The sequence below is a fragment of the Saccostrea cucullata genome, unplaced genomic scaffold (assembly GCF_032062105.1).
Source record: "Saccostrea cucullata isolate Sc308-1 unplaced genomic scaffold, CSIRO_AGI_Scuc_v1 ctg13630, whole genome shotgun sequence".
Taxonomy (NCBI): domain Eukaryota; kingdom Metazoa; phylum Mollusca; class Bivalvia; order Ostreida; family Ostreidae; genus Saccostrea; species Saccostrea cuccullata.
In genome coordinates, this window is record NW_026920443.1 from 1 (window position 1) to 16997 (window position 16997).

General features: G+C 35.7%; 1 protein-coding gene across 1 annotated transcript; it reads right to left on the minus strand.

Moving 5' to 3' along the window:
* Positions 1–7759: 7759 nt before the first annotated feature.
* Positions 7760–16119, minus strand: LOC134249029 (tRNA N(3)-methylcytidine methyltransferase METTL6-like). Its single transcript, XM_062731397.1, has 5 exons — positions 15745–16119; positions 15324–15476; positions 14499–14669; positions 13987–14128; positions 7760–8113 (listed from the first exon to the last, which is right to left on the minus strand). The coding sequence occupies exons 1-5, from the start codon at positions 16030–16032 to the stop codon at positions 7953–7955; spliced, it is 915 nt and encodes a 304-aa protein (XP_062587381.1). The 5' UTR covers positions 16033–16119; the 3' UTR covers positions 7760–7952.
* Between the last annotated feature and the right edge of the window lie 878 nt (positions 16120–16997).

Consider the following 16997-nt stretch of genomic DNA (forward strand, 5'->3'; position numbering starts at 1 on the left):
GTAAAACGTATTGATGCACAGGGCCCTTACAGTAAAGGTATATAAACCATGTGTGTTTTTTGTAATTGTTTTCAGTAAAAAATCCAGGTTTTTATTGTTTTGAGGAAATCAGTTTGAACCGATTAGGCTAGGCTGGGTAGACTGTGAAGCGTGACGTTATAATTAAATTCTTGAGTCGCTGACAAAATCGTAGTAGCAGCGTATAGTATATAATGTAAACACAGTGTAAACACCCCGTATTTAGGGGGCTATATGCAATGAATTGAAACCCGGCTATCCCCCTAGGGTTATGGTTAGGGTTAGGGGTTAGGGTTAGGGCTGTACTCCCTTGCACCCACCTATCCCCCCAGGGGCTGCACTCTCTTGACCCGCCTATCCCCCACAGGGGCTGCACTCCCTTGAACCGGCTATCCCCCAACCCCAATCTGCACTCCCTTGACCCAGCTATCCCCATACTACTCCCCTGCCAATCTGCACTCCCTTGACTTTCCCCCAAATCAGTTAGCGCAGATTTGATTTAGAGCATTTCTTAATATTCTTATTTACGTGCATATTTGCAAGACATTTAGCGTTGTACTTGATTAAGCGGTTGCTGCGTTCCGCCAAAACCGCTAAAAAGAATACATAGCCAAATATAATACGTTTACAGTATATATAGACTCCGTATGCAGCTGATGAAGGTATATTGTTGCATAAGTAAGGAAAGCTGACAAAAGAAAAGTTAAGGTCATCACATTTATCATAGAGCTTGGGTTTTAGATTGAAATAACTTCTTAGAGAATCTCTATAAGATTTTTTTTTAAAAATAAAAATCACTAAATGAAATACCGGGTATGGAGATTACGAACAATAACTCAAAAGTCACTGAAACAATAAAAAAAAAATGGTAGCAGATCTAGAGCATACATGGACCTTTAAAAATATCAGAGGTGGGATCGGGTGCCTTGAAGCAGTAAGCATCCCTTGCCTACCGGTCACAACCGCCGTGCGCTCATTGTCAAAATTGGACAAAGGGACAAATCCATAGACAATTCATGCAGCGTTTTAAAATAATTCGTAAGAAAAACGTCAGTCAGCATTCGACTATATGGTAGACTGTATTTGCATACTTACAATGTCATCAATAAATTGAATAGGGCCGTCGTCTGTTTTATGAGCAAATAATAGATTTGTTTTTTTTCCTCGTTTCAAAATGTATATCAGAAACAGGAGGGGGGGACAGGAAAAAGATGAATGCCCTCTTTATTGGGATCATTGATATCTTGCGATTCACTCAATCACTGTCATGAGAGAATTTATAATTTTTATACAGGAATATTTTTCATTTTTGATTTTTCGTATTGCACGGCAAGGTGAAAAAAGAACAGTGATCGATCTCATAAAAATCTACAAAAAATATCTACAAACAAATACAATTTTCGGTGTAGGGCATATCTTTTGTTCATTGCATCCTTTTACTCTGAGTACTTGATCACCATCACTTCCCCAGAATGAAATAATCCAACCCAAAGATCCTTCACTGCTCGATGGCCCTAAGTGTCGAGTATAGGACAAGTTGTGTACTTGGGTTAGCAACTGTCCGTTTTGATTCAGAATGTGAATGCAATTACCATTCACATCTAATACTAAAATGTGATTCATAGAATCCGTAACTATCTTTCTAGGTTCAAAGACATCCCTTTCCGATGCACCCTTGTATCGAAATTGAATTTTTAACCCAGTCTTATCCAGTCCTATCAAAGACAATGCCTGCAAATCAGACACAAGAATGTCTCCATTGTTGTTTTCCTCCACAAACATTCCCAATAAACCTCCACTAAAGATTGGATTTCCCAATTCATCGTTGTCTATTATTTGTGCAATTTCCTGTCCTTTATAACGGACAACTCTGTAGCTCTGATGGCTAAAGTCGCTTGGACGCATGCATATAAGGAATAATCCCCCTGATAAACGGTTAATGCAGTGTGCTCTTCGGATTATTGGCCAGATGGTGTCGTTATCAGAGTCCTTGTTCTTCCATTTTTGACATGGTTTACGCTTCTGTTGTCCACATCACTGTAAACCAGTTCCTCCTCATTCAATGCTACCATATCATAAGGCCAATCTGAACATGTTGTAATAACAGTATCTGTTGTAGTAAAGGTACTCCAGTCGAAACTGTGACGTGATTCCTTGGTCCTCGCAACTTGCTTTATTTTAAAACTACCCTCCATAGTGGCCGAATGCCCGTTTCAAATCTGTCAATTAATCTCGGTTCTATTAATGGACCTGTAGTAACTGTTAGTTTTGCTGCTTCATCAGCCAGACTGGACATTGCGGTGTGTATCATTGAAGCCTTATAGTTTCCAAATTCTATGCTGAATAGTTGCCTTCAACATTTATGCTTATTATCTTATTTATAACCATTCATTTTCAATAGGAATGGCACTGTACCTTCAGACAGTTAAAAATAAATTTCTACTGCATTACGTTTGCTTTTTTAGAATTCAAGATTTGACAGATAATAATGGACTTTTTCCAAACTATTTATGAATTTCTTATGTTGTTTATGAAGTGTTTTTGCACCATTTATACCATAACATACACCCTTGATAAGAGAACTGAGTGTGTTGAAAATGTTATCAACTTCTTGGCGACATTTTAAATGACTGTTTACTAAGTCAGTTTGATAGACTAAATTTTTGCTTTACAATATTAAATTGTGATCAATAGTTACATCTTTTTTTAAAATAAAATATTAGAGAGAGCTTCCAAGTCATTTGTTTCTTTTTCGATCTTCCTTTTTCTTTTCATTCACAATTTCAGAAATCTCTACGACATTATGACTTTTATGGGGCGAAATTGTTATTTTTTAAGAACTGGGACATCACACTGATTCATGGAATTTCGTCTTTTTTTTCATCGTGATGTTGAAACATTCAGGAAATTTTTAACCTAGGTTTCCGATAACCGGCACCCGTTGAAAGGAACAATGCCATGTGTTTGAGAACTTCAGACTTTCTACATGTTTTTGCCCAACAAACATCTGGCAATTAAAACAAAACCATAATTTGAATTTTGATACATAACTGCTCATCTAAAGGCTTATGATTGTCCATATAGTTAATAAATCACTTTATTTTATAAAACAAATTGATTCTGACCTCTATAAAGACTAAAATATGTTGACATATTCAAAATTTTTTATTAAATTTCATTTTAAAGAGCTGTAGATCTCTTGAAGGAGTGTGATTTGGACGTGCTTTTTCGCTGAAAGTATTATTATTTATCGGCCAAGATCACAAACTTTGTTTGCAGAAGTACACAATTATCATTGAATGAAGAAATTTAAAATCACCTACGTTTTCTATGCATTGTTTTTTCCTGCACCAAAGTACATGTATAAACCGAGTTGCCGATAACGCGTTGAGCAGTGTGATATAATTCATCTAAAGAAGCAGTTGTACACACAAGAAATATTCTGAATTTTATTCGCCACTTTTCAACTCTGTTACATTAAGAAATATTTTTTCTGTGATGTCTAACTATGGACCAGTTTAATTGTTGAGCTGAGTTGGAAAAATAATGGGTAGGGTTGTGTTGAAATATATTTATAATTATTTTCATGAGAAAAAAACTTTTTTTTAAAATATATATCAGGCTTCTTTGTTACCTGGTCACTCAACAGTATACCATTTAATAGAAAACTATTGATGACGGAAAGTTTAGCTGCATTATATTTTGTGATCTTTTAAAGCATTTGATAGTGTTTGGCATGAACGTAATTTATTTAACTTAAAACATGTGGGATTACTGGAAATTTCTGGAGAGTATGGTAGTTTGTGATCTTGTCCAAAGCGTTCGACAGAGTGTTAGGGTTTACTTTTAGCTCACCGAGCCGAAGGCTCAAATGAGCTTTTCTGATCAAAATTTGTCCGTCGTCTGTCGTCGTTGTTGTCGTTGTCGGTCGTCGTCGTTAACATTTCACATTTTCGACTTCTTCTCAAGAACCACTGGGCCAATTTCAACCAAACTTGGCACAAAGTATCCTTAGGTAATGAGAATTCAAGTTTGTTCAAATAAAGGGCCCGCCCCTTTTCAATGAAAGATAATTAAGAAATAATGAAAATTTGATGGTATGATTTAAAAATCTTCTTCTCAAGAACCACTGTTCCAGGAAAAGATGAAACTTATAGGGAATCATCCTCAGGTAGTGTAGTTTCAAGTTTGTTCAAATCATGACCCCCCGGGGGTAGGGCGGGGCCACAATGGCAGATCAAAGTTTTACATAGAAATATATAGAAAAATTCTTTAAAAATCTTTTTCTCAAGAACCACTGTGCCAGGAAATATGAAACTTATAGGGAAGCATCCTCAGGTAGTGTAGATTCAGATTTGTTTAAATCATGCCCCCCAGGGTAGGACACGGCCACAATGGCCGATCAAAGTTTTACATAGAAATATATAAGAAAATACTTTAAAAATCTTCTTCTCAATAATAGATAACCCATATTTGATGATATTTATATGGAAGCATCCTCAGGTAGTGAAGATTCAAGTTTTTTCAAATCATGACCCCAGGGGTAGGGCGGGGCCACAATACGGAATCAAAAATTTACATTAAATATGTAGGGAAAATCCTTTAAAATCTTCTTCTCAAGAAACACTATGCCAGGAAATATGAAACTTATAGGGAAACATCCTCAGGTAGTGTAGATTCAGGTTTGTTCACATCATGACCCCTGGGGGTAGGGTACGTTAGGGCCACAATGGGCGATCAAATTTACATAAAAATATATAGGGAAATCCTCTAAAAATTTTCTTCTCAAGAAGCAAAGTCATGAATGATCAAATTTTTATGGAAGCAACCTCAGGTAGTGGAGATTCAGATTTGTTCAAATCATGACCCCTGGGGGTAGGGCGGGGCCACAATGGCTGATCAAAGTTTTACATAGAAGTATATCGGGAAATTCCTTAAAAATCTTCTCAAGAATAGCAAAGGCATGAATGATCATATTTTTTTGGAAGCATCCTCAGGTAGTGGACATTCAATTTTGTTCAAATCATAACCCCTGGGGATGGGGCAGGGCCACGACATGGAATCCAAGTTTTACATAGAAACATGTAAAAAAAAATTTTTTTAAATCTTCTTTTCAAGAATTGCAAAGCGATGGTTAGTCCTATTCATATGGAAGCATTCTCAGATAGTGTAGATTCAATTTTGTTCATGTCAGATCCCTGGGGGTATAGGGCCAGCCACAATGCAAGATCAAATGTAAAGAGCAATAAAGCCACAGGTAGTCAAAGAAATATGCAAGCATCATAATAGTTAGTGAAGATTCAAGTTTGTTCAAATCATACCCTCTCCCTTTTAACGATTGGTTGGGACCACTATTGGGTTTAATCTTTTTAATAATAAACTGATTTCTGCTTTTTTCTAGCCACATTGCTCAGGTGAGCAATGTGGCCATGGGCCTCTTGTTAAATTAAGGACATACGGTTTTTGTGAAAATATTCTTACCTGTATTGAGAGTCACTTATATAATAGAAGGCAAAAAGTTATGTATAAAGCTATTTTTCGTGTGGTAGAAACACTAATGCTGGTGTATTACAAGGATCAGTTCTGGTCCTTTACTTTTTTGATTTTATGTGAATGATGTATCAGAAAACATTATTTCTTTATGTAGATTGTTTGCAGATGACAACTTGTTGCAAAGTTCCTCATAGAATGTTGCAACTAATGAATATGTTTTAAATTTCTATTACAGTAAAACACGGTGAAAGCGAAGTCCTGGGGACCTGTGAATTTAATTCGCTATATCCGTAATTCGTTATATCCGTATAACGAATTCGTATAACCATATATAGCAAATTCGCAATATGCATGTTTTCCTTCAAGTGTTACAATCAAATATGTTAGGGAAGCAAATATTACAAAACATACCTTCGATAACTAAGGTTTTATTACGAATTGAATTTTATATACAAATGCTGAGAGAAAATAAAGTCAGTTCAATTATTCAAATTTTGAAATCTTTGCAAGTTCGTTATAAAAGATTTAAAATTCATTATATTTAACTTCAACGGGACCCAAAATCAGTTCGCTATATCCGTAAATTCGTTATATCAGAGCTCGTTATAACCATAAAATTTTACAAGGATTTGTTACGAATTTTGCCGGGGACCCAGAAAAACTTCGTTATATCCGTGAATTCGCTATATCCGTGTTCGTACTTAACGTGTTTTACTGTACTAGTAAGATATTCTTGCGATTCTGCGATTTGCTGATGTCAGATGACATAGATGGCCTTGCAGGGAAAGAGGCTGAGCTAACCAGCTTGGTGAGTCGCCTTGACCAAGCAGCCAGCTTCTGCATATGGCATGGAAATAAGTGCAGAAAAACAAAGCTGATGACCAACAACACTCAAAGCATCACCTCAAAAGTCAAGGTCATCGGAATATGTCTGGAAACAGTGAAGACATTTTGAAATGTTGATTAACTTAGTGATAACTTCAGGCTTTATGAGGTTTGATCACCTGACCAACCACATTTTGAAAAATAAAACTCAAAATTGATTTAAGTTAGTTCAAAGTGCTTTGAATTTTCATTTAGTAAGTACATGACACAAGTTTCTTTGTTAAAAGAAAACTGATTCTTTAAAAATTCAAAATACCTAATTTTGTAAAACTATCATAGAAAATTGTATACTGTAGTGATAAGTTTTGCTTATAACTCCAGCGATCATTATGACATTTATAGTTTAATAGTTGTTTTTTTTTAATCAGGAAGCAATATACATTCGTTTTGCTAATGGAAGGTTTAAATACATTTTATTTACAGTAAATATTTGCTAAAAGCATTGTGGGGTTTTTTTTTATCAGTGGTGTTACTTTCTAATCTAATTGCAATGAATCATCAAAAAAAAAAAAAAAAAAAAAAAACCAAGGACCATTGGTTTGGAATAATGGTCCTTGGTTTTATTTATTTATTATTTATCTATTAATTTTTGAAAGACCAAAACTGTAGGAAGAAAAGCAATTTGAAAGTGTTCAATAGAAATTTCTATTTTTAGTAACAATGGCAACACTTTTCATCAAAAATGATGCACTTAATTATGTACATTTACCAGAACCTAAGCATAGTCTACTTGTGTGCCAAGATAATTAAATAGGAGAAGCATTTAAAAGGAATTTCACAGAATTTTCTATTTTAAGTGACCATAAAAACATTAAAATCAAAAACCAATATAAAGAATCGAGTAACTTAGTGTAGTCTACTAGTGTGCACCCAAAGTTATTTTGAAATCAAACCAAAACTGTAGGAGGAGTAGCATTTTGAAAATTGTATACAGAATGACAGACAGATGGACAGACAACTGGCACCTTGCCATTACATAAGCTCTTCTGAGACCTGTTTTACAAAAGAACTTATGACTAAGATCAAAAACTCATGCTGAATAGATTGTAAAATTTTGAAAATAAATTGTTCTTTTGAATCTAGACTTGGTAAGTTTGAACTTTTTTACCCCTTGATTCTTGAAAAAAAAGTCTCTTAATGACTTAATTCAAGTTTTGATATAATAAAATACTGAAAATAATTTTGAAATGTGAAAAAGGCTACATACCAAATGACACAAAGCAGATGGACATTAACAAGACAATTTTTGACCATAAAAGAGACTTTATTCAGCCTTCTGTTCAGGTATGTTAAAAATCTCTTAAACAGATTTTACGTACTTTAGAATAACAATGATGCAAAATAAACAAAATTAATACATTTATTCTATTTTTTTTACACAGCATGATAGATATTTTAAAAAGTTTTCAAGTTCTGTGAGCAATTTCTCTTATTCAGTTGTCTGTCGCATAAATGAAAAAATCTTTTGAGAATGCATCCATTACTTTTGTAGAGACTTCTACGTAACTGATTCATTTTAATATTTAAATTGAGGAACACTATAAATACACCCTGAATCAGCTTTGTTCTGGTGCCTTTGGTTTGATGAACCTCCCCTGGACAAATATCCTGGGGACACATAGATCCTCCTTTTTATTGACTGTATCTCTTTGTATGTACTCACACTGACTCAAGGTCATATCAAATCCACATCTCTTCACAAGATCTAACACTCTGTCTGAAAAAAATAATAAATTTTCATCATTTAAAACATTTCAAATTGGTTAAAAAACAATGGTGAAATGTAAACAATATTTGGGCACAGGTTGAAATAGTGATTAGAGGACTCAACAAGCCTAATGCTTTCTATCATGTATTCTTATCTTTTCTTACCCTCATCCAAATATGGCTTACAAGTATTTCAAAACAATAACATGTATTTTATATATACCATTTAAAACATCACCTTTTGAAGCCCCAACTTAGAGCCTGGTACCTTAATTTGAACAAATTGAATCTATTCTAATTGATTATACCATATCAGAAATAATCTTAGTTCTTCCTGAGTAAAATATTTTATGATCATTTATTGAAGCCTCGCCCTTTCCTACGGGCTGTGAATTCTTCATGACATGTATAAATCTATTCATATATTAACCTTAGGATGCCTCCAAATCTGGTTAATCATCATTTTGTTATCTTGAGAAAAATTGTAAAGGGAGAGGGTTCTTTATTGAGAAAAAAAGGTGCCTGGACACAGATTTGAAGATAAGATTTTATAAAATTTTGGTTAATATCGGAAACACATGGAAATATAATATCAAACTTATTTTATCAGGAAATTATTGAATTTCAAAATATGAATTTTGGGACATGTTTGTATGATTGACACATCCTTGCACTTTCACTAAACCCAGGAGCTATGATTTAAATCATTTTAAATCAGAGAGCTTCCACATTGTTACACCGAAACTTTCTGTTTTTAAATAAAAACGCCCAAAGTTTCCAACAAAGTTTATTTTGTATTCCCGTGTAACACTTTACACACAGGACCTGACTGAGTAACTAATTGAACACACAAATTCTATGCTAAATATTAAGAACTGCCCAAACTACAGACTGCCAATCACTGCTAAATTAACCCGTTAATTTTGAACACTATGAATTCTGCATTTTCTCATGGCCAGCACTTCAGACATTCAATCCCCCTGAGACTCGGGTGATAAAAGTCAGCAATGCTGATACAAGAGCTAAATTTCCCAGCCAAATCTTAATGAGCGGTCAAGACCTTATCACATAAACAGATCACTGCAGTCTGTAGCTTAGAGTAATTACTACAAATCAACAAGATTAAGATAATATAAATCAAGCATTAATTATACAAACAATTTCACACTAAATTTCACTTTAACACCTCCCTTCTAAAGATAAAAATTTAACTGTCAATAGTTGAATTTTTTCCAAGTTCATAATTCTGTATATAGCAACATTAAATTTAACCAGTCACTAAATTCACTTTAGCCAGTCCAAATAAGTATTAAACAGTTAATAGCAATTAATCATCAAAAGAACATTATAAATCCAAAATGAATTTCACTATTAATCCAAACTGAATGCACTTGAATTTTATGAATATAAAATTTTCACAAAAATTGCCCATAATTCACAAACACATGTCACTTTTCAGATTCTTGATAATCCGTCTGCATTTGTGTTTTTGCTTCCTCTCTTATATCTAACTTCAAAGGTGTACGATTGTAATGCGAGGGCCCAACGTAAAAGTCTCTGATTTTTATTCTTCAAGCGATGCAACCATGTTAGTGGATTGTGATCTGTTTCTACGTAAAACTTCCTCCCCTCTAGGTAATACGAAAACGATCCAATGGCCCAAACGATAGCTAATAATTCCTTCTCTATCGTTGAATAGTTCTTTTCCCTTGGAAGTAACTTCTTACTAAGGTAAGCAACTGGGTGATCACCATCTGGCAACTGTTGGCTCAGGACAGCCCCAATTGCGTTATTACTCGCATCTGTTTGTAGTACAAACGGTAAATTGAAATTCGGATTGACCAAAACAGGAGCTGTCATCAGGGCCTCCTTCAGTTTCTTGAATGACTGCACTTCCCTCTCCGTCCATTTTAATTCTGTGGGCTGACTTTTTCTCAGTAGATCAGTCAGTGGTACAGTTATGTCCGCATAATTTCCTATATACTGGCGATAGTATCCAGTTAATCCCAAGAATGATCTTAATTCCTTCTTTGTCAAGGGAAGCGGAAAATCCTCCATGGCCTTCAATTTCCTAGGGTCTGGTCTAATTGTCCCTCCACCAACTATGTGTCCTAAACAGATGATTTCTGCTGCTCCCAACTTACATTTTGATGGTCTGATGGTAAGATTGGCCTCATAAATACGCTGAAGTAGCTCTGTTACATGTTTGATATGGTCTTCCCACGTCTGACTGTAGACAATTATGTCATCAAAGTACGCAACAGTATTTTGAGTTCCATCTAAAATACGATCCATAAGTCTTATGAATGATGCTGGAGACGTCTTCATACCAAACGGCATCACTGTAAACTCGAAAAGGCCAAATGGGGTGATGAAGGCGGATTTCTCGCGTGTTTCCTTTGCCAGAGGAACTTGCCAGTAGCCTTTTGTTAGATCAAATCTACTCAAATATTTTGCACTTCCAATTTTCTCAAATATATCACTCATGCGTGGAATGGGATAAGGGTCCATGAGAGTTATTTCATTCAATTTTCTATAATCAACACATATTCTAATTGTCCCATCAGGCTTGTTGACAAGGACAATTGGTGAGGCCCACGGACTTTTGGATGGTGTAATAAGTCCTTGTTCTAACATTTCATTCAAAGACTCCTTCACTTCCTGTTTCTTAGCTTCCGGTATCCTGTAAGGTCTCTGAGTAATTGGATTCTCAGACGTTGTTTTGATTGTATGTGAGATAACATCACACTTTCCCGGCTTTGATGTGAAAATTCTTGAAAATTTCTGACAAACATCCCTTAAACTCTGTCTCTGCACTTGTGTCAGCCCATGTCCAAAGACAAGATCTGAAATGGTTTCTGTGGTGTCGTTAGGAAATTGCTGTTCAAGTCCAATTTCATTTTCTGTTGCTGCCAGCAATGTAGCCCGGTTATAAGGACGAAGTAAATTGATATGGTAAGTAACAAGTCCACGTCGTCCTCCAACAGTGATTTTATAGTTAACATCATTTACCTTGTTAACCACACGAAACGGTCCTTTCCACTGAGCGGACATCTTGCCAGCTTCAGTCGGGAGTAAAACGAGTACTTCATCACCAGGACGCAAAGTCCTTTTGGATGCTGAGCGATCATACCAATCTTTGATCTTCGACTGCCTCATTTCCAAGTTGTTTTGCACGAGTTGTGTCACATCAGCCAGTTTGTTTCGGATGTTGACGACATGATCTATCTCTGATGTTTTTATTTCCTCCTCACCAGTCATGAAGCTCTTTAAAACACTAAGAGGACCACGTACTGGCCATCCGTACAACAGGTCAAATGGTGAAAAACCAGTCTCCTCATGCGGGACTTCTCTGTACGCGAAAAGTACATAGGGAAGTAGTACATCCCAATCTTCGCCATTCTCCATACACAACTTTTTCAACATTGATTTTAATGTTCCATTAAATCTTTCAACTTTGCCATTAGCCTGCGGGTGATAAGGCGTTGTAGTTATTCCCTTGATTTTGATTTTCTCATATAAATCTTTCAGGAGCGCACTTGTGAAATTTGATCCTTGGTCAGTGAGAATGGTTTTAGGAATTCCAACTCGACTAAATAATGTAATGAGAGTGTCGGCTATTCGTTCAGCTTCACAACTTGGTAAAGCAAAAGCTTCTGGGTATCTCGTAGCTTCATCAATGACAGTCAGAATGTATTTGTTACCTTGAGTTGTCCTACTGAGTGGGCCAACGATGTCCATTGCGATCTTTGAAAACGGATCAGTTATGATAGGTGTGTTGACCATAGGAGCTCTTTCCGCACTTCTTTTTGCCACTTTTTGACAAGTGTCACATTCTGCGCAGTAGTCCGACACATCTTGGAACAATCCAGGCCAATAAAATGACGCAAGAATACGTTGTTTGGTCTTCTCAGTTCCTAAATGTCCAGCTATTGGCTGATCATGTGCCAGCTTCATCACTGCTTTTCTTAGCGATGCTGGAAGTACCACTTGTGTTCCCGACAGATTCTTTTTCTTGGAAGTCCATTTTCGTTTCAATATGTCATTCTCCCAGTAAAACGCTTTATGTTCTGTCTCAGTTTGCGATACATTTTTGAATGCTTTATCCCTACAATTTTGGAGTGTTGGGTCTTGTTTCTGAAGATTCGATAGTTTATTTCCATTCACCACGCTCAACTTTTCCAATGAAATTTCCGGTAAATCAAGGTTCACTTCACCAGCCTCATCGTTAGTTATCACGACGTTTAAGTCCCTTGGTACGACATCACATTTATTCATGCGATTTTTGGCACTTAATTCATTTTGTTCTTGTTCTTTTGCTTTGGCTCTCGCAACCACAGCTGCAACTTTGTTCCTCTCCAGAACATCTATTCCCAATAAACCATCTGCAACCAGATCAGGTACTAAACCTACCTGAACATGTCCCTTAAACATTGGTGTTTCCAGGTTAACCACAGCTAACTTAGCCTCGAATGGCTGTCCAATAGCTGTAACCAAGGAAGTAGTTTGTCCATGTAGAACACATTTTGGATCAACAAGATCCTCCCGCAATAGCGTCATAGATGCTCCAGTGTCCTTGACCATTGACACTTCCACATCATCCACTTTCCCCGGAACATAATGTAAACCCCATAATGCTCCTTTCACGAAACACGACGCTAGATTACCTTTCTTTGGGCATTTGTTTGCATAATGTCCAAAGTTCCCACAGCTAAAACATTTCACTTTTTCCAAACTTTTCTGTTTTCCAGAGTTCCCCTGTTCTGGCTCTTCTTCTCACCTAACACTTTAGGATTTAGAAGTTTTCTGTCCTCGGCCGATTTTGTTGGTAGAATGTAATCCTCAGCAGCTTCAACTAACTCACTACTTCCCTTATTCCGTCTAATCCACTGGGCTTGTTGAGGAGATAATGCCTTTAAGAAATACTCTTCTCGGAACTTTTGTACGGGATCTTTCTCATCAATGAAACGACTCAAATACAGATCTATTCTCGACATTAATCCTCTGTAAGTTTCTCCTGGTCTACGTTTAATTTCCTCCAGGAACTGAAAGTAGTCTGCTGATTTTTAAAGAATTTTCCTATATATTTCTATGTAAAACTTTGGTCGGCCATTTTGGCCCCGCCCTACCCCCGGGGGTCATGATTTGAACAAACTTGAATCTACACTACCTGAGCATGTTTCCATATAAATATGATGAATTATGGCTATGTCATTCTTGAGAAGAAGATTTTTAAAGAATTTTCCTATATATTTCTATGTAAAACTTTGGTCGGCCATTTTGGGCCCGCCCTTACCCGGGGGGTCATGATTTGAACAAACTTGAATCTACACTACATGAGCATGCTCCCATATAAATATGATGAATTATGGCTTTGTCATTCTTGAGAAGAAGATTTTTAAAGAATTTTCCTATATATTTCTATGTAAAACTTTGGTCGGCCATTTTGGCCCCGCCCTACCCCCGGGGGTCATGATTTGAACAAACTTGAATCTACACTACCTGAGGATGTTTCCCCATAAGTTTCATCTTTCCTGGCACAGTGGTTCTTGAGAAGAAGATTTTTAAAATATACCACTAAATTTTCATTAATTCCCAATTATCTCCCCTTGAATAAGGGCGTGGCCCTTCATTTGAACAAACTTGAATCCCCTTCACCCAAGGATACTTTGTGGCAAGTTTGGTTGAAATTGGCCCAGTGGTTCTTGAGAAGAAGTCGAAAATGTGAAAAGTTTACAGACAGACAGACGGACAGACAGACGGACAGACGGACGCCGGACAAAATGTGATCAGAAAAGCTCACTTGAGCCTTTGGCTCAGGTGAGCTAAAAATACAGCAAACAAACAACCTGTACATGTACCTGTCAGTATCTTGTTAATTACCTGTAGAGAAGTAGTAGGCCCTGGTCCCATCCTGTCTGACATAGAAATTTTCTGATAGCTTATGACCTGACGCAAACCTCAGCATGGCATAATCATACAGACCATAGTCCCTAAATAACAGACTGCCTCCAGGTTTCATCACCTAAATGTAAAAATTGTTTGCAAATCATGGAATCCTTGACAAATGAATGAACAAGTAAAATAAATATCAACCTGAGTTTACTCAGGTGACTTAAAAATTTTGCCTTTGATTTAAAAAAAATCTTTGCTGTTTGTATATAACCTGAAATCTGCTAGTAAGATCTTTGTTCATACTATTAAGAGTTTTACCATAAAATGTAAAGTACACTGTACTTCTTCAAAGCTGAATCTCAACCAATGTTTGGACTTGACATACATGATTAATTAATGAAAATATCTTTTTAATATACATTTACATGTAATATAATTCTCAAAAATCATAATTATTTATTTTGTAATTTATCACAGTACTTTTAAAGAAACGTAATCACCTTAATAATGTTAGATAAAGCTGCCTCCATTTTGTCTGGGTGTATGGCTGACAGGACGAAGATCATAGACACTACATCTACCGAGTCCTGAGGGATGGACACACTCAGATGATCCTTAGTGAGGTCACACTGGAAGGCACAGCACCGAGTCGAGTCATACTCAGGATTATCCTACATGAAACATAATTCATCACATTAATTTCATGATTTTTAAAATCAGACCTAAAGAAATGACACATTTTTTACAATTTAAATAATTTAAATTCAAGATTTATGTTTCATTAAATAATGAAACAAATTTAAAGTGAACAAAAGCATTTTTCTAATTTTCCTAAAAAGGTTTGCATAACAAGGGAGAAAACTCTTGCATATATTTTCAGAAGTTTCTTATTTACAAAAGTTATCTCTCTTTGTTCATGAGCTATGTAAAGAGTATAATGTTATCCTGCCTAAAGAAAAGTTTTTGATTTATATAAAAGGACAAATCTTGCAAACCAAAAAAAATGGATATACACATGTATTTTAAATCTATTTCAAAAGTAAAAGATGCAATAAATTTCTAAAATATCTAAAAAATGGAAAACTTTCTAAGATGTTCAATATTTTACCCCTTTGGCCATCATGCTTATAAATCTAGATACATATTTAACACTATGTCATGTATGTAGGACATTATAATGAAACCTTAAATAAAAATTTTAAGCTATGAAGTAAAAATTATTCATTCTAATTATTTAAACATGGTTCAGTTGAAATTTAATTTGAAACAAAAAAGTTTGTTGGTATGGTAAAAGCTGTCCTTTGGTTTCATACAAAATAAAATACCTTGACAAACTGAACAGCTCTGGGAGAGAAATCACAGGCGTAGAAGAAGAGCGATTTGTCCTCTTGTAACAGTGGCCAGATAAAGTTCCCCACCCCACAGCCCACCTCTCTCTCTCTCTCTCTCTCTCTCTCTAGTATAATCCTCTGACCTGTCTGTATAAACAAAGCAATTAATACCGAGAATTGTTAGATACACAAAAAAACTTATTTCTCTAGATATAATATCTCTTGCAACGATAAATATCACTATTGGAACATGTATCTAATTACGCTGAATACACTGAATTCTGCAAATTATTTTTTTAGAGATTGTGCAATTGAACACAATACCCTTTTTTAAATTTAATTTTTGAATAAAAGAATTATGAAAAATTTTAATTCTGGTGTCTATAATAATCGGGTAAATATTTTTGATTATTACCTCTGTATCAGTTGGACACAGATCATCAAACTCCCGCTTTGTCCAATGCCGGTCCTTAAAGAACTTTGTGGTGTTCCTCTTGTAGAATAGGTCCCAGTTTTTCTGAGCCTCTTTTTCAAGTTTGTTCTGTTTAAAATCAGACACACAGGTCACATCTTTTTTCAGTTTTGCGATTTCCTCTGGGGTGAGAGTTCGAGCAGAGTGACCAAAATTCTCCTCACAGTCATTGCTGGCTAATGCCTTCTCAGATTTCTTAACTTCTGCTTTTGAGTCTGCAGTGACTGTCATTTGCTTTACTTGAACATTTACAGAATCTGCTAATGAGTCATCTACACCTAGTTCTGAATTATGAGATGAATTTTCATTTAACTCATTTCCTTCTGACATCACACTACACTGTCTTCCATTCTCATTTTACATTCACAATATCTCCACAACTTCTTTTTGGTAGCCAAAACTGCAAAAGTAACTTCTATCAATCATGCTGACATGAAGAGAAGGAACACAACTGCATCCAGTTAATTTGTTAATTCTTTCAAGATCAACGACTCTTTTTGAAACATTTGCTCAAACTGTTCCTCGGTTTCATGATCATAGCCAATCAGATGACAGATACCATGTGTTATCATGACAGGTAAAATTTCCGCAACTTCTGGTCGTTATGACGACACTGTCTGTTAATGTACGGATTTCTAATATATATATCTCCCAAGCTCACAAACACACCATGAATTGGTGTGGGGGCAATTTTCCAGGCACAAGATCTTCGTAAAATGGAAATGCTAAAAACGTCAGTTGGTTGTGGCTTTCCGTACGAGTGTTTATGCTGGTTATTTCTCTGTTATTAACACAGGTTACGGACACGTCATAAGATTCAACTCCAAACAACTTACGCAGGAGGTTAATTTGGGATTTCAACAGGCATGTATCAAGGGAAACTACTCTTTGCAGATTTTCAAACAGCAAGGACATATTACTCTTTCAAAAGTTTTCATCACCTGCAATAGATACATATTTTTATTACACTTAATTACCTGAAATGGAAAGAAATATTCTTTTCTGAATGAACACTACCTGGATATGAATGTGTTATGTTACTTTGTTAACATCACACAGAAAATTAACCATGTTAACCTAGCAACATTGAATATGTATTGACTGCAAGGTTTCAAGGGCAACATGTATTTTTGTTGGACCCAAGAAACAGTGAGTCTACACTTTAAATGCACTATGTCCAAGAACCATGAGTCAAT

Bases quoted from the DNA above. Each gene is read 5' to 3' on its own strand.
- LOC134249029 (XM_062731397.1), bottom strand. From the start codon at position 16,032: ATGACAGTCACTGCAGACTCAAAAGCAGAAGTTAAGAAATCTGAGAAG. The intron at 15,477-15,744 runs GTAATAATCAAA...TTGTTTATACAG, and splicing joins TGTGTCCAACTGATACAGAG to ACAGGTCAGAGGATTATACT. The intron at 14,129-14,498 runs GTGATTACGTTT...TTTTACATTTAG, and splicing joins CTTTATCTAACATTATTAAG to GTGATGAAACCTGGAGGCAG.